Raw genomic sequence first — 23,907 nt, forward strand, 5'->3', positions numbered from 1 at the left:
AGAAAAAAACCTTATTCATACCTCTAATAAATCTAACACTTGATTAGCTCGAGTGATCATAGTTTGTGCTTGATTTATTCTCAGCTGGGCTTCACTTTGAAGTGGTACCTGACCCAAGTTTATGTGTACATCAACAGAAGATCCATCTTCCTATATAAAAAAAATTATTTATTAAAATGTTTTAAGTTAATTTTTAAAATTACCAAATTTTTATTATTAGATAATTATGGCAAATTACCGATGTTCTAGACATAACAGTAGCATTTCTTCCTATTTCACCCATTCCGGAAACTAAATCTTGTACTATTTGCTGTAAGAATATAAAAATTCACCTATTAATAATTACACAAGTTAAATATTTACTATATTTTATTGTTATCCATAATTATAAATAAAATCATTATTATTGTTTCAGCTATAATTACAGACGAAAATACAAAAAACTAATCAATCAAATCAAACATTTTTGTTATGGCTTTCACCTTTACAAAGATGTTACAGAACTCATAGCAACATTACTAAATACAAGCATTATTATACATAATTGTAGATAGATAATAAATAATATAACATAAATTAGTAGGACTATGTTAACATGTTTAATGAATAACAGAAAAATTTATAAATTTTATATAACATTACAGAACTTAAATTACCATCATATAAACAAAACATATTAAAAAGTCAGTTGTCAAAAAAGTATCCTTTAAGTGTTCAGTAAATTCACAAGATACAAACAAATGATTCTTAACGTTTTTAAAAAAATCTGTTACATCAGAAGACAATTGGAGTAAGCTGATACATTAATTCTACACCCATTTAATACAATAGTAAAGTTATTAAGTCATAATTGTATTATTAAAGATTTAATCTTATAATTTAAATTTGATAATAGATAATAGTGAGGTGTCCATGGGAATGATAAGAGGAAAAAAAAACACACTTGCTCAATATAAAGAATATCTTGAGTCCAATATTTATCTTTTAATGACTGGAAAAGTTCAGCTAAAACAAGTTTTTTTTTATCAGGAAATTGAGTGTAATAAGCAATTGAATAACCTAAATCAGTCAAACGTTCAACTAAGGAAAGCCCAAGTTACAACCAGAGAATTACTATAATACCTATTAGTTTCAATTTATTACAGACCAACTTTCTGAGATCAAATTCTGGTAACTCTAACATTTTAAACCAGTATCTAAAAATGGCCAATGCTAAACATATAGCCATTGGTGATCGACCTAGTGTCTCTCTTAAAACAGATCCAGGCACCGAACGATTAATATGAAATATCAATCTGATAAATCTCAATTGAGTCTTCTCTAATTTATCAACAAAAGATGGACCCCAAATAGGAAACATAAATCCCAAACTTGAACGTATCAAGGAATCAAATAATTGAAAGTATGACTTAATAGAAGACTGCTTCATTCTAACCATGAGCTACTTATGATCAACTTATTAACCTAATAAAAGATTAGTAAGTTGAAGTTTATATTTCAAAAACAATTTGTCTAAGTAAAAAGAAAATGAACCTTGTGGAGTATAATAGATACCCAAATATTTGTAAGATGAGACAACCTCTAACTCTCTAACCGCTAAATAGAGTTAGATAAATAAAATTTATCAGCTTTTCCCAATCTGCCCCCCTCCAAAAAACCATTACTCTAGATTTAGCCTCATTAATAAGTACAGTAGTTTATTAGACTTACAATAATTCTGTAGAAGGTTAAGATAAAATACAATATAAGAATAAATACAAAGAAAAAGAATACTGTTATATCTAAAATGATTTTGATATAATTTAGTGATTTGTATTTATAAAAACATATTAAGTGATTAAAAAATAAATTTCATCTCATTCACAGATTATTTTATAAGGAACAAAATTATTTATTACATAATTATTAATGTAAAAAATGTGACAAAGATTTTCTTAATATCTTTGAAACAGAAAAAACAATTAAATTGCATGCTCTTTGTGAAAGATTTGCAGTAAAAGACCACATTATGGTAGCAGATTAAACAGACGGAATAAAACGTTTGTGGGCAATTTGCCACGGAGAGGCCTACCTCCCAGAAGAAGTTTTTGGGAAACTGGCCGTTTTGGTGTTAGACACTTGAAGAAAACCAGAAAACTCCAATATTAATGAGGTATGAATCCAAGACCAACTACCAGTTTTTTTATCCACTCAATGACTAGTGGGTGCACATGATATCATTTTTAACAGAATCAGAACTACAACTGTATGTAGCTTGATTAGAATCACAAAACTTTTAAATTGTAACAAGTCCACCATCTGATTTAAGATTAAAATAAATTACTTATTTAGATAAGAATATATCATTGTTTTTTTTTGAATCAATTAAAGTTTAACATATTAAACTTCATGTTAAGATGTTAAACATATTTTAACATCTTAACAGTTTTATTAAAATTTCTAACAAAGCTTTTCAAGAGTCTTCAGTCATTAAATTATAAATATTAGATTTTGTAATTTTGACAAACTCAAAAATTTAATAGATTTTATTTTATGGGAAAAAAATCAATCCAGTAATTTTCATTTTATTTAATTTAGAGAGGAAAATGTTGAACTGATGCTAATAGTTGTTTTCAGCAAAATTTTCTTACTTCTTAATTCTAGTAAAAAAACAAAAACAGTAATAAAGTACTGATCATACATTTGTCAATACCTGGACATGTGCTGGATCAATCATGTCCTGTGGCAATGTAAAAGCTCCCAAAAGAAAACTTCCATTTTCTCGACCTGAATGAGTAGATGATCTATTTGTTGAAGAAGAAGAGGATGAGGTAGATGGTGTGTGAGTCTGAGGTGGAGGTCTTTGAACAAGATGAATTACTTTTCCATTTACATCTATTAATGAGAAAGTACAAATTAGTTTCATTATAACATATTTACAAGTTTTTCTAACTTCCTAACATGTTATTAAATTTAATTGTATTAAATATAAATTTTAAAAATTCATAAGTTAAACAAAAGTAATGCAATATATACTTTCTAAACTGATCTTTGCTTAATTAACTCACTAGATTGATATCAGTTCAATTGAAAAAGTACAGTATGTATCTGTTTGTATCATATGACAAATATGATAAGAAGCAAAGGATACAGTAGATATGATGACAGTTAAGATTAGCAACGTAGTCAATTTTCATTCAGATAACTACCATTTAGCTATCTCAAACTTTGTCATAATAAGTGTTGTCAGAGTGCTAATATCAAATACATGACAGCCACAAGCTGCATTAAATTTAAATTTATAATAAAAATAAAACATGACTCAATGAAAATAATATGTTTATCATAAAAATTTAAATGGAAGAATCCCGTAATTCTGTCAACACTGCCATCCCACTATACCAGAATGATCCAGTCTAAACCATCATTATTAATTTGAAATTTGTTGAATATACAAGTGCTCCTCTACTTGAGAACAGATTAGGTTCCCAAGGTTTTGTTTGCAAGTCAAAATGTTTGTGTCAAAAACCGACCAAGAAAGTACATTTGTACACAGAATAACCATTTATTGTTAGAGTTTGACCCTTTAAAGTATTTAATAGAATACATTACACTCATTTACCCACTACTAAGCAGTAGTAGGTATTTCAAACAGTTTTTTTTCATCTAATACACTTAGTTGTATAATGTCAAGTTTAGTTTCCATGGTAAGAGTAACACTTCTTGCATTTATCTCTGTTGCTAGATTTACTATTATGTTTTGGATGCATTTTTGAAGTATTTAATCAAAAATTTGTAAAAGTTGTAAAAAACAGCAAAAAAAATCATTACTCCAACATTACCAACTTCAACACCACCTCACAAGTAGTGATGGAATCTCAATCTGTACAAAGACAAAAAATGATGATACACAATAAGCCCACATTAATTATTTATTACTGTTAAAATCTGACTTCAATGCCACCCCAAGTGGCAAGAGACCTAGAATCCACACAAAATTTAAATTTTAGATATAGTCAAATTGTTTACAAGTTGAACATTTGTAAATAGGGGAGCTCCTGTATTTTAAAACAACTGCTAATAATATAACCACAGTTCATAATAATAGTTATTGTATAGTGTGTTCTAAGTATTGTATATTCATCTAATTTGTATACTGATTTTCACTTAAATTGTTTATTTTAGTCCTACTTATAACAATATATCACATAATGTCACTGCATCATGATTTACCATAATGGATATGGGGTATAATTATTATACAGTATATAACTTTTTAAGATTCATTCTAATCATCAGAAATATTGTGAGTAGACTTCAACCAAATTTTAAGGAATCTTACTAGAATCATACAAAGGAACCAGTATATTAAAATTGTTCTATGATAGTTGCATTATTTTGGATCTAAAAAGTACATGTAGATACACTGTTGTTTCTGTCTGAAACTAAAATAAATAAACTATCAAGTTGATTTTCAATAATTAGGTCTTTATTTACCTTTAACACAGAATGATTAAACATAATAAGCATTGTTATATTAGCAATCTTTTAAAACTGTTCTAAACGGAATACAAAGGACAGTGTCAAAAATTAGATGATAATCCTATATATTAAGCTAATAGTGACAATTTTGTTTATTGGTATTAGTATTAGTGACTTTAGAATTTTCCTGCTATGAGACCGTCAACCAAAAAGATTTTTTGAATTAAAGTGACAATATATATATATAGTCACTTTAATTCAATGAATTATTACAAACCTTGCAAATATAATGAAATTTTATAGTATGAGATCTTTTGCACACTGATTAGTTACAAGTTTTATTTATATTTACATTCTAGAATTATAACATAAAATGCTGCATGTAGTCATTTGTTCAATATGATTAGATCTAAATCTTAAATGAAAATTCTACATTAATGTAATATGGATGATGTATTCAATATATATATATTGAATTATAACATAAAATGCTGCTGTATTCAATATATATATATATTGAATACAGCAGCATTTTATGTTATAATTCAATATATATATATTGAATACATCATCCATATTACATTAATGTAGAATTTTCATTTAAGATTTAGATCTAATCATATTGAACAAATGACTACATGCAGCATTTTATGTTATAATTCTAGAATGTAAATATAAATAAAACTTGTAACTAATCAGTGTGCAAAAAAATCTCATACTATAAAATTTCATTATATTTGCAAGGTTTGTAATAATTCATTGAATATGGAAAAAAAAATTTCAACAAAAGTGTAAATTATTATTACTATTACTATTAAAAATATCTTTACAAGCAATAGTTAATGCTAAATCTAAATTACAGTAGACCCCCCTATAAAATGGGTTCATATAATGTGGATTCGTATATCGCAGCAAAAAAATTGTGACCGTATTCATATAAAGACGCTAAAAGAGACTCATAGCATGTGGTAAAACGTCATCGCCAACTCGTGTCACAACAGGATTGGTCAAATCTAGACCAATAGCGGATGTTGCACAAACTGCTAAATTTAAACGAGCATCAGACCTACTAAAAACCATTTATTATTTAACGTCCATAAAAATTATATTTATATTAATGATGTCTCCAAAGTTAAATTATTTTTCTGCGAAAAATTTGCTGATCAGGAAACATGCACCTGCCATTCGATGTGCCGCTCCACGACGAAAACAAGCTTAAGCAATGGCATCGTCGAACGGTGCAACTCAGCAAGTAATCCTACAATTTTTTGTTTATAGCATAGTTTAAATGGATTATTACCAAAAAATTATACATGTTTTGGAAATGTTGAGTCAAATTAGTCTAGAATCGATTAATTTTATGGAAGAAACCTTTCAAACAGCCGTAGTCCGTAAACTGCATACGTACCGGGCTGTGATTGGCTCATGTATTTAAGGACTCATAGAACATGAATTTCATAAAAAATGGAACGTATCTACCGTGTTATGGGGGGGGGGTCAACTGTAGTTTAACATTTTCTTCTATAGTAAAACAAACAGTCCTTGTTTTGCATAGACCATTTCACAATTCCTTACACAAATGAAAAGTAAATGTTTACACCTTATATTCACAAGGAAAGGTCACACCTGATGGGAAGAAAACATACATACTTAGGCTGAGATTTTTTCACAAAATAGATCATATCAAAGGATGATTGCATGCATTTAAAGTAGGTGGCAAAGGCCATCTCTTCACAAGAAAGTATTGATTGGTCAGAAAATAATTTTCGTAAAAAATATATTTTTTTTTTATTGATTTTGAGTTGGCAATATAAAAATACTTCTATGGATTTTTTTTGCAATTTTTGAGAAAAATAAGTATTTTTCAGTACCACAAAAAAATACTAAGCATCTTCTAATACCCCATTCACACTGAGCATTTCGATCTAGATCGTGACCAAGGTCGGCGACTATGCTGTGGTGCAACCTCTCTTGACCATTTCAATCTCGACTGAAATGATGTTCAATCGCAATCGACTCGAGCGTTCTTGAAACTAGATCCAGTCATAAGAGAGATACCACAATCCCACACGTGCGAGAAAATACAAGATGGCTGCAGAACACTTGTCAGGCTACCAACAGAAATATAAAAGACATCTGTCTATTATTAGATGTATGACAAAAAAAAAAGTATTTATTTCTAACCAAAACTTTCATTTTGTTTGTTGGTGTTCATGACTTACCGCATAGTTATGTCAGCTTTATGATCGTCTGTAATAGCCAGGTTCTTTTCAAGAGGACTGCCTGTACAAACAGCACGACAATCAACTGGCAACAGTCACAATCCAGATTATAGGTAAATCGAGATCGAAGTGAGTCATGGATTGTGTGTGAATGTAATATAAGGATGTTTACAGACTGTGAGAACCATGATTTTAGTTTTAAAAAAAGTAAAAATTTAAAGCTTTTTTCACTAATTAAATTAAATATGCAAAAAGAAAAAAAAAGTTAACTTATTCTTAAAACTTTGGTTAGTAGAAATAGCTAACATATCCATTTATATTGCTTTTTAAAAAGAAAAATCAAAAATAATCTACAAACCATATTCCAGTAATTTCTTCTCATCTTGAAGAACTCTACCACAAAAAATTAGTCTTTGTTTATCGGCAGGAATGCCCTAAAAAAAAAAAAAATAAAAATAAAAATATTAAGCTTATTTGAATTCAAACCAATTCCTTTTCATAAATACAACAAATTCAATGTTCTCTGAAAAGAATCTTTTTTAAATATTACTTTCTCTTGGGATATGATTTCTATATTTGTTAGTCAATATCAATGTACAGTACATTACAAAAAATGCAATTAAATTGTTGTTATCAATTTGTTAAAACTTATAATCACGTATGAAGTTAACTCATTTAGTTTTTGTAAGTGGTATAAATAGGAAAACTTAAAAGAATTTTTATACATTATTGCATTAGTTATTTTCATAAAATAAATACCTAAGATTAAAAAAAAAATTGAATTTGAAGTAATAAATTTTGTTATTAATACAGTAAATTCTGTAATCAGTACCTTGTTTTAATGTAGTATAACACAGAACTTAATTTATTTCTATGCATTCATAAAAGTGAAAATTCAACTATTTGCTAAAAAACAATACTTTTATATTTCTTTCAAAATTAAGAATTTTTTAAAATTGCCTTTAATTAAAATTGACAAGTAAACATGTAGAATTTTAAGATTAAAAAATTTTAAATTTATAAAATGTAATTTTAACTTCATCCTCAAGATTGAGTTATCTTTTTCATTTATAAACTTTCTTATCAATCAGAACACTGCATTCACTTACATTAATGTAAACAATTATTTAGAAAGTAATGTAATTTAAGCGTTCACAGAAATTTTTATATAAAAATTGGTAAAATAAAATTATTAGAAGTTTTGTTTGAATAATTTTAGGAAACGTTTTCAAGAGCACATTTTAATTGCTTTCTTTTTTTTTTTTATTTTAAATGGAACTACAATTCTGTATTTTTTTTTTCATCATTATTATATTTACATTTAGCTTTGGGAAGTCTGTTTAGATTAATTCATTAACATTTACATTCAAGTAACTATACTTTATACTCAAAACTTCAGCTTAGAGGCAATTTTTTTGTGAATTATTATTCTTGTAATTAAAACAATTTGAAATAATAATTTTTTAAACCCATTTAAGACTTTTAAGACTGATTAATCTGTATTCAATATTTTGACCATATTTTATTCTTCAAATACTTCCATGGAGTTCTCTACTAATAACTCAGCTTGAGAGTTCCTATTTGTGTTATTTGCAATATGGCCCTTCCTAATTTTTGCCTGGATATTTCCAAAAATGTTCTTTCATCACACATTCATCAATTTCAGATAAATCAATGAACCCTTGTTTTGTGGTTTCTCCTGTTTTAAAAATTCTTTGTTGTCATTTTACCTATTACTTGAATTAAAAAACTTAATTTATTTTACATCACATTTATTGATTCTTACATATTTTTGTAATTCTATTTATATTTTCATTTAATATTTTAGCACATTAATATTTCTAATTTTTTTATTGCACTTTACTGTTTTTTAATGGTGTTTTTATTTGTTTTTGTAGTGGTATGTAGTTTAATTTTGTAGCTAATAATCTTTTCAGTATTTAATATTTAAGTAATTACAGTTATTTTTAAAACCCTTAATCCTGCACTATAACTGATTAACAAATGATCAACAAATTAATATTTTGTAGTATTTTGAAATCTTGTTTTAATAAGTATCTGATTGAAATTTAAGGTTTTTTTGATCAATTCATTTTGGCTCAAGCCAAACTTCTGAATCTGCATATTTGGTTGCGATAGTTCAAACTTTCTGTAAAATATTTGAATTCATAACTTTCTCAGAGATCTTATTTAACTGGATCTCTGAAAAGTTTGACTTCAAAAATTAACTAAACATGTTAGTTATATCTACGAAAAATTATGAAAATTTCAATTAAGTTATCTATATAATATTGAGAATTTTATGTATCTTCTTCGTGCATAAAATACAAATATTTTAATCTGAAATGTATTATTTTCAATATAATAAATTATAGAACATAAATATTTAACAAATATAAATAAAATATATTTACCACTGAAGATGCAATTTTTTCTTTAAATTCTTTGACTGTAATCTAACAAAAAGTGAAAAAATTTTAATAGAAATATATATATATGCACATATTGAAATAACTAAAAATCTCTGAAACTTACATCATCAGGAACAGAATAACTATGATTCTGTGAATCAAGTGTTTTTACAGTTACTTCCAACATTTTTAATTTCTTAAAAGTTTATTTAATAATTATCATCTGTAAAATAAAAGAAAAATTTTATTTTAACCTTACATTACTTGAAACTTAAGAATATTGACAAATAATTTTAAACTTGCAAAATTTTTTCAACTTTTATCATTTAATTATTATTAATTTAGACTATGATGTTAAAAACAAACAATAGTTATCATATTTAAATTTCTAAATTTTCTGAAATGATAGTTATTTATATCATCTATTTGATAAAAAGAATCATTATCTCATCATTTACATTAATTTTGGTTTTTCTGTAATGATGCATTATCATTGCATCATACTTATGTAGATCATTTAGTATGTTCTTGAAAAGCCATCTAAAGTGAAATCTTTCCTTTTGTTGTCATTGTTTGTATAATGTAACACAACTTGCAGGTGATCTCCAAGGGGAAATGCCTTCTGGGAGGACTTTCTATGGGAAACTGATCCCTATTTAGGTATTATAAGTGTTAAGAAAACTTGTAAAGCTCCACATGGTCAGCTCATTGATGAGGTATGTGATCACAATCAAATAACTGTGTTTAGTGGTTTTATCCTTGGCCATTAATGGGTTCATTTTGTTGTTAATTAATCACTGTTCACTTGTAACATTATACTAATGTAGATCAGTCATTGTATTAACTCATTTTATTTGTTCATTATAGAAGAGGATAGCAATTAATTACAAAATGAGTGTTTATTAATCAGTATAAAAACTTTCCAGACATGTTACTTCTATTTGCTATCTGTTATGCAAATCATAATTTATTAATATACAGTGGGTGATCGGTTAACGAACATAATCCGTTCCAAGACTTTGTTCGCTATCCGAATTGTTCGTTAACCGATTATCGATTTACCATAGGTTTCTATGGGAATTTAATTAATTCGTTCTGGAGACCCCCCAAAATAAAAAATATATACTTTCTTACTACGTTTATTTATATGTAATAATAAAAATACATACACACACAGTCTTGCATTTTTATTAGTCATGTTTTTTTTCCGTTTGAAATGGTTAAAGAATCTATCTAATGTCACTTGCTTTTCCCTCTTCTTCAGGATTTTTCGTAAGTAATTAATAGCATTGCAATTGTAGAAATCCCCAAGCCTCAACCTGGTTTGGATGCCATTCTAAGACCGTTGTTCTGACATCCTCCCNCGTTATATGTCATGAGTTTGCGCGAAAGCTCGAAGAGAAAGAGCTCAATAGCTGCTCAATACCAACGCTTTCTCGACGACATAAAAATAATTAGATCATTCTCCAAACGCACACAGCAATATCAGAAACAAGAGAAAAAAACAAACACTAAGTGAAATAAGATATATATATATATAATTTTTTTTACTTATATATATATAATTACTCACCGAGATGCGCAGTCAACAGAATTCGAACTTCTGCGTGAAGATCCCAGCGGGTTTCTAATACCTCGCCTTAATCACTCACCACGATGCCTCCAAATTACCTATCCATCAATCACCCCAGTCGCTGTGCAATCGCACAAATCTATATTTTCAAGTCGTTTTTCAGATGAGATTCCTTCAAATTCGCTGGCAAAATGACAGGTTTCCAACTACAGTTCTTCCATATCAAGTGTGCACACCGGCTACAGTTTTCACGAAGATGATAACCTCAGTGGCACACCCTCGGAGGCCAACAGACCCTGGCCATCTCCAAAAAAAGAAAAACAAACAGTAGAAAATTTTCCAAAAATATTTTCCTAATTAAAATTCAATTTTTTATTTATATTGTGGTGTCTTTTACTTATGAATTAGCGATAACATAAAGTGAGAATTTTATTGAATAAGCGTTAAAAATTTTTCTGTCTCTTCAACTCGGCTCCCTTCAAGAGTAAATCCTAAATGCACCACTGAATAAACTTAGTAGTTGTTCTTTTGTTTAATCTTGTCTCTGGAGTGAGCAGCAGCGACAGAAATAACAAAGCCATCTTGAAACAATCTAACTGAAAAGACAGTGTTAGTACTAACAGGGATAAAAGAGTTATTAAAATATTTCTTTCTACATGATGTATGGGAATTTTTCATGCATGAAAACATTTGTAAAATTAGCAGTGAGAAAAATGAAATATTCTATGAAAGTGCACTAATGAAATTAAAATCAAAAGTTATAACAACTCTTAAATATTGGATGACTGTAATTCAAGTACCTGAATTCAACACTTTCTTCAGAGATATGAAGAAATCCAAATACAACCGTAATTGATATGAGAACATTTCAAAACATACCACAAACATTGATTAAATTACAATGTTACAATTTTTTAAAATATATAAATTGTATACAAATCACTTCTAATAAAAAATTACGTATTTATTTTCAGATCAAAATAAGAAGTTAAAGTTTTATTATCAATATTTTCTGGAAGCCAGCAGTTGATAAAGTTTTCTGGAAGTGAGTGGTAATTTGAAATAGTATAACACTGAAATTATTTTGAAAAGGTTTTTATTTTTACGTTACATTAAATAATTACAGTAGAGCGTCGATTGGGGACTGAATCAATTGGGGACTGGGGTTGTTCGGAAAATTCGATGTTAACCGATTATGTACGAAAAATATATTAATTTATCCCATCTTGACATTTTTCTCCGCTGCGTGTCGCTTCGCATTGAATTTTTGTCGATGTTAAGCCTAACGAAGACTATTGTATCGTTAAAAATTATTTTTTTATTTTGTACAAACAAAATAAATATATTNAAGCATAAAATTGAAGATTTCCCGCCAAAATAGAAACTTCCCGATAACATCGGAAATGACGTTCTAACATCATTTTAAAATATTCAATATCTAAACCAGAAAGTGTTAGATAGAAATAGACTTATTTATAGAACAATCCCCCATTTCTCACCTCAGGGAGTCATAAAACAGTTGGGTGCTAATGACTTTGTGAAAGGGAAAAAGTTCTAAACTTAGAAACTTGGAAAGAAGGGATTTGGCCTGTACCGTCTGCGGCCGCATAAACATTGATAGGGGGCCGTACGTGGCCCGCCCGCGGACGGCAGGTCGTGCACCCCTGCTAAAATGTTTCAACCTTTTAGTAGATAATGGATTATCAGCATTAGCTAATTTATAAGTAAAGCCTCCCTTTTACTAAAAGTAACTAAAGTAACTAACTTATTCATATTTTAATTACAATATATATATGAATATATATGACATTTATAATGGCAAAGTCCTTCTCTTAACTAATATTTTCATACTGAACTTAATATAATTATTTCACATACTTGATATAAATTCATGAAGAACAATGTCTTTTGAATATATGATCATCATCAGCAAATTAATTTTTGTCATTCTAAAACAAAATAACTTAAGAGAGTCAAATTTTTCACGATTCCAATACTTAACCTTGTTATGTATACAAAGTAAAATCACACAAATCATTATTTGGAGAACAAAGTGGCCAGGCATTAAGTAATACACAAATAATCCCTTGTCAATGAAATGTTGTTGCAGAAACTGCTGTATACAGTATCCCAGGGGTAGCCAACCTTTTGCATACCATGCGCCAATTTTTTGATAGACGAGTTCACATGCGCAGTGGCGTACCGTGAGTGTTAGCAGCCCGGGGCGGAGAAAAATTTCGGCCACCCCTTATTTAGGTATTTCAATTTATAAGACGAAAGTTCNCCCAACAGTCTAGCGAATACATAAAAGAATTATTTTGTCAGAAAAATAAAAGGCTGGAATTACAAGGGAGAGTTTCAAAGTTCGGAGGAATACTATTTGATTGGTATATACTGGCTTGAGCGTTGATGTCGACGTTTTCCACACTCCGAAAAGTTTCGAATTGTTTCCCGAAGACATGGAAAGACCAATCGGTATTCATTATTTTACATCGCTTCTTCTTGTATTTGTTCTGTGAAGGGTTCATTATCCGATCATGTGTTCGTTGTCCGAACATAAAAATCTTTCGCTAAAGTGTTCGTTATCCGATCTGTTCGTTAACCGATCACCCACTGTATTTTCAGATCTACATTCCATTATGTACACTTAATAAAAATTGATTTTACATTTTTTAATGTAAAATCATAAAACTAATTTTTTATCAACTTTTTAGTTGATAAAAAAAAAAAATAGTTTTCTAATTTGAAAAATGCCTCATTTAAATCAAGCAATTTAAAAATAAAAACTCAAACATCTTAACATTGTAATAAAATCTTAAATCTAGCACTTGTATAATTATTTTCTTAAAACTTTTGTAAGATTCTGCAATAAGAGACATCTAGCTATTCATCAAAATCTTCTATATCAAGGAATGTGTCAAAATTTAATATGTGCAATATTTCATAAATAGAAACTTCAGGTAGTGTTATAGCCATATACTTGTGACACTTGATCAAACTATCATGTTTCTCCTATCATTCACAAGGTGAGGAAGTGGAGAACAATAAGGTTAATAATACAATTTCATGGTAAACTAATTGGAATAAGGTTAATAATGATGATACCTAAAATAAAGTTTATGCAGTAGAGCTTTGTTTTGCAAAATTTCAGATTACTTCAACTGAAATGTCACTGTTACCAAGGTCTTCACCAGGTCAACAGTGATGCTGCAGATATCTATCCATGATCAGATAAGTTATGACCTTTTCAAAATAAAACAAACTTACCTGATCAGGGACAGATAACATGTTTAATATGAAGGAAGTAACTGCAGAGAGTGACAATTCAGCAAAATCTGTTCTTAGAACACATTGCCAATTGTCTGCAGATGCAAAATTTTGGGAGTCAATGGGTTCAACACATGTTGGGAGTACAGAAGTAGCATAGATGATCACTGTAATCACAGTGCATTCATTGTATGACCTGATCCAGACAATGTGATTTGACAGATCAAAAGTAATCTGGAGCACAACAAACATTACATGGCTACACTGAAATTGCTGACATGAAAACTGTTATTTGAATTGACATATCTTGAATATTGACAAAATAGAAATTTTTGCAATAATGAATGATTTACCTTCAAGAGTGCATAATAGTTTATTTTAATTTGAGTTGTACAATTAAACAAAAAATTTGCTGCCAATTCACATTGAAAATTACATGGAAAATTTAATTCCACATTACAATTTTTTTAATATAAATTCTGGAGAAACTTTAACTATGATTTTCTTATTTCTGTCTAAATATTTAATACTAGCTGCAAGGACCCGCTTTGCTGGGCAAAAAGTAACAATAGTGAAGATTAAGATAATTACATTATAGCTAATCTTACCCGTTTTCACAGAATGCAAGAATTAGGTCCCCCGTTTCCAGACTAATTAGAGAATTTTTACGTTTAGTCAANTTGATCTGAAAATAATTTATAACTTAAAAAATTAATTTTTCAGGTTATAAATAATAAAAGTTAAAAAGGTTATAAAAAATAATTCTTCCAAGCATTCACAAGACATTGTTCTCACTACTCAGCGGCCTCACAACTGAACGACACGACGGCACATACGTTACAGTTGGCCTGCACAGTTTTGGACTGTGCAGGAAAATCAAATGGTTTTTCGTTTCTACTCCGGCGGTTTATACAGTTCACCGAAAATGTACAGTTTTCCCCCACACACTAACAGGAATTCCTCAAGGCCAGGCCTGCATAGTTATTCCTCAAAGGATTTCCTTAACGTGTGTGGCCCCCTTTTAAGTCTAGTTATGCTGCGATGTTAAACTCGCTTCTAGCTACTGCTTGACTCCACCCATTGCTAGAATTCTAGCTAGTTCAATCAGCTTTTTTTTATATAACAATCACAATGTTATTCTTTCATTCAAATCGTTAACTCATTCTAAAATGACTTGGAAATATAAAATTATCATACCTCGGTATAACAGATTCCCGAGGTATGGTAAAGATATGGCAGGGATTCTTAAACCTTTTTTTATTCACGACCCCATTTATGATTGTTAATTTTTTTGAGACCCAAAAATATAATATAAATATATATACAAATTTGCAAAAACAATAATGGTGTACTACCACAGTTCACTCTTGTGTTACAATGGAACAGAGACAGCTGACACTGAAAAGCGACAACACTACACTAGTTCACACTACAATCAGTGTGTGGCCGGATGGCCGAGCGGTCAAGGTGGTAGTCTACCGCTCTGGGGGACCCGGGTTCGAATCCGAACGGGTCGAAAATATCCCCCAGGAATTTTTCGGGGGTGGTCCGTTCAGATATGTCGGGCTCCGTCCCTCACCATCCGGCAGCCCCATTATGGGCCTGGCCGAACCCATAATGGGATTGCAAAAAGAGGCCGTCTTCGTGCCCACAGGGCGGAAAGAGTTAAAAAACTACAATCAGTGTTATTGAATCGTTGTCTCGCTGCACCAGAAGTAACACAAAGCGCAACTCACGAAACCTATGACACAAATTGTACCATTTTCAAACTCTCACAAATTATTTTCAATATTTTGCATTAAAATCTCGCGACCCCAAGATTTCGCTAAGCGACCCCAAATGGGGTCACGACCCATAGCTTAAGAAGCCTGAGGTATGGTAAAAAAAAATTTATTTATATAATGTATGATTATTGTGTAAAAATTTTATTTGTGTAATGTAGGATTATTGTGTAAAATTTTATTTGTGCAATGTATGATTATTGTGTAAAATTTTATTTGTATAATGTATGATTATTGTGTTAAATTTATTTTTCTCTTCTACGTGAATTTTATCTGTCACGTGAATTTATGTGTCATTATATACAGAATGTTCCGCATTCTTATTTAATCTTTCTCGAGAACTTTAACCTAACATTTACCTCATTCTTATTCTACGCGTGGAAGAATAACGAAACTTTTGTAAAGGTAAGTTAATCTGTAGTCTGAACATGTGTATCATCAGTTTGCTTGCTATTAATGTATTAATTGTTGTAACTAAAGCATGTGGCACCAAGACCCTTTCTTTGGTATCAATTAATAATTAATAGATTTTGGACAGTCCGAAATGCAGTTTTGAGTTGCAATCATAATTGTAAAATTGTTTAATCTGACAATTCTTGGTTTAACACATCATTACACAGAACACAAACTGCTTAAATGTTAATGGTGTAATGCCTGTGCCGGTGTAGGACACAATGCGTCAGCTACTTCAAATAGTCTGAGCGGATATATGTAGGTACTTTAATATGTCTGACCATGTGCTATTTGCAAATGGGGAATGCCTTCCGAGAGGTTTACTTATGAGAAACTTTCCCCTATTTGAGACGTTGGACACGAGAACAATGTCTTGGAGTGTAATGTAAATGGCATCTACAAAACCGTATTCCTGTATTTGCCACTTCACCGAAGGACCTGCTACAACACATCTTTTTACATNCGAATGCATCGTGTAACGTACAAGCAAAAAAAAAAAAAAAAGGTCAACAGGTCGATTGCACCGAATTGTGTAAGAAATACACTTGCCAAGACACACTGTAAAAAATTAATTTCCTATGTAATATTCATAATTGCAATGAAGCCAAATCTGGCAATGTTGCTCGGAACCGACTGAAGCACCACTTGTAGTCGTCCAATGCGCCACGTTTTGGCCACCCCTGCAGTATCCAATACATGGAGAAATTTCATCTTGCATGGAAATGTTGACTCAAGATATTGTTACTATTATGGTTGGGTTGACAATAAAAACATTCAGCATTTCTTGGTATCTGGGCTATCAGAACATGTCACTGGTCCATTAGGATTGCTTCTTTGATGAAGGCTGATGTAAAGGTACATGTGACTGGGAATCCACATCATATTAAATTTAGGCAAGTGCAATGAAATCTGCTGGAAAACATAAAAGTTTTCCATGGCCCAAATGCAACAGTTATACTATTTTATAGGCACTTGTATCGGGCTCCTGTGTAATTTTGGAATTCAATTCAAAAGCTTTGCTTTTCTTATACACTAGAACGATTAAAACAATCCAGATAAAATACTGTATTTTTTGTTTTTAAACACCAGAAGGGGAGAATTGGGTAAAATATGCAAATATATAGTTTACAAAAATTATACAGAAACTAAAAGAATCCTTCACTTGCACATATAGGACAACCTAGGTTTTTGAAGCAGTGAAAAATGGATAAAAACCTCGTCTTATATGTGAGTAAATATAGTATATGCTTATGTAAAGGAAAACTGCTTTTCTGATTGCAGCACCAAATAAAAGCACTGTAGTAGCAAGTTTTGGTATTAATTTTATCGAAAAGTCCCATCTCCTGAAATGTCACTATAGCTATCTAACTGAAACCAAATCTGGTAAATATCTCTCTAAACAGAATTGAGATAGTGATATTTTAATTAAAAATCACTCAGCATTTGTAATATTTCTAAGATTTATATCCAGCCTAAAATTTTACATATACTTTACTCTTGTAAACTTCCATTTCAAGAATGAAAGTTTAAGGTCTCTATTTTAAAAAATGTTAACACAATAAATACACGAGATAACAATACAATATATTAGTAATCGTTTACAGTGGCAGAGACTAGGATCCTCTGAGTACTCTAGAAACACAAGATTAAAGACACTACATAATTTTCCATCATAACTAATATCTAATTGTAGCCACAGAATTATAATAAAACAACTGGAAAGAAAAAAAAACAATTTTTATTTATCATTTCAACTTCATGATTCCAGAGAGAGTACTTCTAGGCACATGCCTAAAGGTGCCATCCAGCACTGATCCTTTAATTCAAACCAAATAAGGTTGCATGATGTTTTATAGTTCCACTTAACTTTTGAAACAGACTTTACAGTAACATACACATTATATTTAAATAATATGTTTTCTTTCATTATACAATTTACTTTTTATTATGCAATATGCAAAGCAAATTCAGGCAATGTCTATAAGTGAAAAACAAAAAGATGATAAAATATACAAATGATAATTTACATTTCATATGCTGTATATGTAAAATACATATTTGCCTCTTGCCCACACAACTGTATTATAATGTAATCAATATACTGTATTCTTTCTAATAAACAATGCCCTCTACTAAACAGCAACATGAAAGAAGTTATAAACAACACATTTCTAATAATAAGCATAGTGTCTATTTAAGAAAAGTAAGTTTTACTAAACTGAAAAATTGCAGTCTATTCAGCATTATTTTTAACTTAAGGTAAGTGTGACAAAGTGCTAGTGAATTGAGTTTTGTGTAGTTTAAATAATAATGAAGTGAAAAAGTTACCAAATTTATTCCACTTATAGCTGTCCTCAAATAATAATCACACCTAATTCCCAAAGAATAGAAAATAATAGTAAGGACCCGTTTAATAAACAGTACAGTTGCAAGCTGAAAAAAAATTATAGACAGAACACTGTATTATATCAGCTTAATTTGTTACATCAGGTTGTAAAAATAAAATTTAGACTTTTGATTTTTTTCCTAGAAACAACCAGAACAAAAATGTTCTAGAATGTTCAACATGAGTATATAAATAAAGTAACAAGGAGGCATTTCATCACATTTCATTGGAAATAGACACATCAGCAATGTATGACAATGTGAAACTTTTGAAATACATTCATGTGCTGTTGCTCAATCATTTCAATAATGGTCACAATGCAGGAAAAGCTCACAAACTCATCTGCAAGGCATTTGGCAAGGACACAATCAACAGGCAGACCTGCTACAATTGATTCAATAAATTCAAAAGATAGAAATTTCTTGCTTTAAAATGAACCCTATCCAGGTGATTCCACCATCAATGACTATGTTCTCCTGCACCTGATAGACAATAATCCATGTTGACCACCAGAGATTAGACCTACTCGAGTGTTTCCTTACAGTCAAAAAATGACAAAGTCCAATATCCCACAGCAATACATCAGCTCAGAGCAAAAATAACCTTAGAAACGCTGACCAGTTTGGACTGGGAGGTTCTGTCTCATCCATCTTACAGCATATCAGACTTGGCACCAACTGAACACCATATATCTCACACCCTATAGAACCATATCGACAACATTCAGTCCAATGACCCTATCCAACACTCAAGACTTTCTTAAAAGAAAATCACCAGTCATTTTATACTCACAAGGTTGAAAGTTTGCAGCAAAGGTAGCGAATGCAATTGATATTGATGGTAATTACCTACAAAACAACTATAATCATCGTTGAATTAACTGTCAACGAAGTAGGGTAATGGCACCAATAGTCAACCATTTAATGCTTTTTTTGAACTTTCATATATTTTTATTAAGACATGTAATAACACAAAAAGCAAAATTTATATATGAAAATAAAGTTTTTTCTATACTTGTCATTAAATAAAAAACCATTTATTAGACCTTAACTTTCCATTACAAAAAAAATAGTTTAATCACAGGTTGTTCAACCAGCACATGGCACGATCGTTTACGGTGGTCAACGACTAGATTTTCCTTCATCGAGCGCCTCACAAAATGTAAACACGAAGGGATAAGCAAGATCAATAACGCATTTTGTAGAGCTCGCGCAGCCCTCGTTATCTTCTAAAGACCCGACGACGCCTATGCGGTCGACCACCAGAACAGGCATTGCGCACTAATTTTTCCCATCACCACGAGTAAAGCAACTAGATATCCTTACATGTCAAGAACGGAGTAATTTAACAATGCGTCCAGTCAAGACGGCCAGCCTAAACTTGCTCAGATGGATTGATTACACGTGGATTTCGGCTGAAAGTGGTCGACGACAGACACCACCACCCTATTTTTTCAAAGCATCTAAATTGACAAGTAAGATTTTTTTGTGTAAATTATAAATGGAGGTTTCTACCCCAATTCAGAATTAGAATCTTAACTTTAAGATATTTCAATGTCTTTATGTAATATAAAACAAGGAAGAATCCAATTTACTTACATCAATTGATACATTAATAGAAATCAATAAATTTATACCATTATATACTAAAAATCCTGATAATTACCAACACCAAACTGATGCGTGACAAATAATGTCGAATTATATTTAATATTAATTAAAATAAAACTTCTAATTAATTTAATTAGTAAATACAATAAACAATATTAAATTTGGTAAATAATAATTAAGAATTAATAACAATTTAGCAAATAAAAAGTGAAATTCAGAAGAAACTTACGAACAAAAGTTCGTCTGGTTTTGTATTTAAATACAAACAAAAACCTTTCGATAGGAAATAAGATGGTAAAAGACTGTTAGATAATTAAGTAAAAGTGCTATTCATTTATTCAATAAAGCAATAAACTTGTAGTATAAGATGAAAAAACAACTTACGAAAAATTACACCCTGCGTCATTACACTATGATCCTTATCCAATATGGCGGACGACGGAATTGTGTGGGATCGAGAATATATTTTGAAAAAATATAAAAATATAAAATAATAATAATCCATTTTCGAGTGTATAAAATGTAAANAATTTAATTCGAACAAAACATTCGAAATAGAAAGCCACTTTCAACTACTTTTAGCCTCATATCTCCCGCACCCTTATAGCTACTTAGACGCAACCACCCCTATGCACGAATGGAGACTTGGGGCTACCACCACATACAAACACCATTCACAAGCGATGTGTAGTTTTGGCGAAAAAGTGAGATATAGGGACATACAGGTCCATTTTTATATATATATTATAGATATATATATAGATGATTAATTCATTACAGGGCACCATCATCTTGAAAGAACTTCAGGATCATCTTTTCTAATCAAATCAAAACTTGTAAAATTGGTCTGCCAAGACTAACGGTTAGGTTAGTCAAACAATACAAGACTAATGATTAGGTCAGTCTTGTATTGTTTGATAAAGCAGATCCAGAAGCTTTCTATGGATCAGGACAATCACCTTTGGTGCATTCAGTGTATTTCTTGCAACATATTCTGACTATTGATGACATATGATTAATTTAAGCCTGAGACAGTTTAGTGAGGCCATCCATTATCCCATGGCTTGCAAACATCCAGAAAGGGACGAAGACCAGGTTGATTCATAGATATTAGCTGATTCTGAAGAAAGAAGGGGATAAGATAGAAGATGGTTATAGAGAGATAGGGCAGTTGATGAATTGGGGAGTTAAGAGCTCATGGGCATCTACATCGCATTTATTGAGATTTAAAAAAACATGCAAAATACAATTACATTATACATAATGATACACAATGACAATTGTTTTAAGTATAAATGTGTGAAATTTGCCCATTGGAGAAATGAGGTTCCCCTCTGTGCATAATAAGCCATTGCCAGAATAGTGTAACATGAAAAGGAACATACAAAAATACATGTTTAAGATCTACATCCACAGGATAGTGATGGTTAACAGAGATGATGAATATTAGAGGATAAGATTTATGCAGGCGTCCCTATAGTACCAATATACAAAAACAGTGAAAAAATTATCAAATGGCAGAAGAAATGTCAATACACACAAAGGTATTTGAAGTTCATAATGACTGCTGCTTATGTCTACTACAACGTCTTACTCAACTGTGTTGTAGTACAATAGATTTTTATGAAAATCTGATTAAAAATGGTATTATGTAAGAGCAATTAACACATCAAATTGCACACATGGAAATGTTCAAATAACTAATAAATCAGACAAATGATTCTACCTGCCTCCATCTCACCATTCTAAAGAATGCACTTGTTGAACATTGTACTCAACAACAGAATAGAACAAACTGACCTGAGTGCAGTTGTTTCAAATGTAACAAAATTTTTCTTTTAAGACAGCTAAATTACAAACATCACCCTTAATAAACATAGCTCTTCAAGTATCCTAATAACAAGAAATCAAAAGAGGTCAAATCTGATTATTGTAGTAGCTATGCTGCAGGAAATAATCAGCTAATCACTTTCATTCATGAAGTGCTGATTCAATAACCTTTGTACTGTACATTGATGCTGGTGCTTTATATACCATGATTTTTATGCAAGATGAACAATTTTGTTGCTGAAGTATAAGGATGGCAAAGTTTTGAAGCATGTCTCCATACATAGAGTGGCATAGACAGAACATGTCACTGTCAAAGAATTTTTTTTTGGAAGAAAGAAAAACACAGAAAAAATAATACAGTCCAATGAATATGCCATAAACATATACCACACTGATTTTTTTTCATCATTTCATCTTGCAGATATTAAGAGAATCTTTTTTCAAGCCCATAATAAGGTAGCCAGGTTGTGAGTATGTGAGACATATATGGAAGACTAAAATTTCTGAGATTTTTTAACCTGTCCTGATCTGATCCTAAATCTCTCATAGTGACAGCCAAGACAGTAAGGTGTTAATCTATCTGTCCAGTATACAAGTTTTGGTTGATGCATGGAGATTTGTTGATAAAGGTGTGGATTTTCTCCCAACTAAACAGGACAGTTGTGAATTCTATATCATTCAAATAAAAATAGACTTCATTGGTTTATAGAACTTGCCAGAGTCATGAATCATCAATTACCACCCAAGCTATGATTAATTTCTACTAAGCATAATCATTAAGAAGCAATTTGTGACTCATATCCTAAAAAAGTAAAATTTCAAGTCAACACATTTTCTACACATCTTATACAGATTTTATCTATATCAGTTTTCTAAATTCAGTTATAATCATTTTCAAGTTCATTAAGTTTTTATAATTATTTGTGTTAATTTACACAATAAAGTACTATAATGTATGTTAAAAGTTTTTATATATTTATGCTTTAAAATGAAAATGGAATCATGTCTAGTAAGAATAAAAGTGAACTGCCAATGAAAATGATTTGGCTAAAAGATCACTAAAATTAAACATTACAAGAAAACATAGATGTTATTAAATGAGGATGAGCAATCATGTTGATAGAATTTAAATGTGCTCTTTGTTATAACAATTATGAAAATGCTGATATAATTAAAATGGATAATGAAAATTGCAAGAAGAAAACTTGTTATCTTTGTTTTCTTACAGATAAGAAAGTGGAAGATTTACAGCTCCACAACTGACTCAAAAACAAGTATAAAATTGATTATCTCTCTTGTCAATTTAATATTAATTCTATATATTTTAGATTAGACAACCTAGATCATAATTGGGAATATAGAAAATGGAATTGATATAGTGTTGCTACCTTACGTTGTAGAACAGAGGTATCACACAAGACAATAAAATCTCTTTTCTGTTTTTAAAACAAGTCTAAAATGCAGGGATGCACAACCTTTTTTGAAGAAGGGCCAAATTAAGATTAAGTTTATTGACTGGGGGCCGAACCTCCAAGTGATTAATGCGATGTCTGATGCAATTTGCGAGATTCTTTGTTGTATCGTCATGTGGTTAAGACTGATTGTTTGAAAACACTGTCTTCTCAGGACACATCTCACTTACGATGATAAGANATTTTTTGATAAAAACTTAAGCGAGAACATAAAATAAATGTACAGTAGTTAAAATACAATACTGTATTAGGAATGTATCCATTTAAACTTATTTATAGCGTTTTGCTCCTGACAGATTGAGTTAATCCTAATCCTTTACGTATGGTAATGTGGAGTATACTCAGTGGTGATATTCAACGGGTTCGCACAGGTTCGGCCGAACCAGTTGTTAACATTTTCAAAGTTTTCAGAACCTTGTTAAACACATGTAACATTTCTCA

General features: G+C 30.4%; 2 protein-coding genes across 3 annotated transcripts in view; one reads left to right on the plus strand and one right to left on the minus strand.

Moving 5' to 3' along the window:
• The window catches only part of LOC111642434 (large proline-rich protein BAG6-like), a 27,520-nt gene continuing 3,613 nt past the window's right edge, over window positions 1-23,907 (minus strand). Inside the window, exons 1-7 of one of the 2 annotated variants that reach the window (XM_023388786.1) lie at window positions 20,549-20,641; window positions 9,219-9,317; window positions 9,098-9,139; window positions 7,042-7,117; window positions 2,693-2,874; window positions 239-310; window positions 1-150 (exon numbers count right to left, since the gene is read on the minus strand). In XM_023388786.1, the coding sequence (XP_023244554.1) occupies window positions 16-150; window positions 239-310; window positions 2,693-2,874; window positions 7,042-7,117; window positions 9,098-9,139; window positions 9,219-9,281 (570 nt within the window). In that variant the 5' untranslated portion in view covers window positions 9,282-9,317; window positions 20,549-20,641 and the 3' untranslated portion in view covers window positions 1-15. Of the gene's footprint in view, window positions 151-238; window positions 311-2,692; window positions 2,875-7,041; window positions 7,118-9,097; window positions 9,140-9,218; window positions 9,318-20,548; window positions 20,642-23,907 lie in introns of those variants that run through there. The other variant, XM_023388788.1, reaches the window with a different exon arrangement.
• The window catches only part of LOC111642433 (mast cell protease 1-like), a 25,277-nt gene continuing 17,358 nt past the window's right edge, over window positions 15,989-23,907 (plus strand). Inside the window, exon 1 of the mRNA XM_023388785.1 lies at window positions 15,989-16,120. The gene's annotated coding sequence lies outside the window, so the exon portion shown is untranslated. The remainder of the gene's footprint in view (window positions 16,121-23,907) is intronic.

Source organism: Centruroides sculpturatus, unplaced genomic scaffold, assembly GCF_000671375.1.
Source record: "Centruroides sculpturatus isolate CEXI.00-Female unplaced genomic scaffold, Cexi_2.0 scaffold1537, whole genome shotgun sequence".
NCBI classification, from domain to species: domain Eukaryota; kingdom Metazoa; phylum Arthropoda; class Arachnida; order Scorpiones; family Buthidae; genus Centruroides; species Centruroides sculpturatus.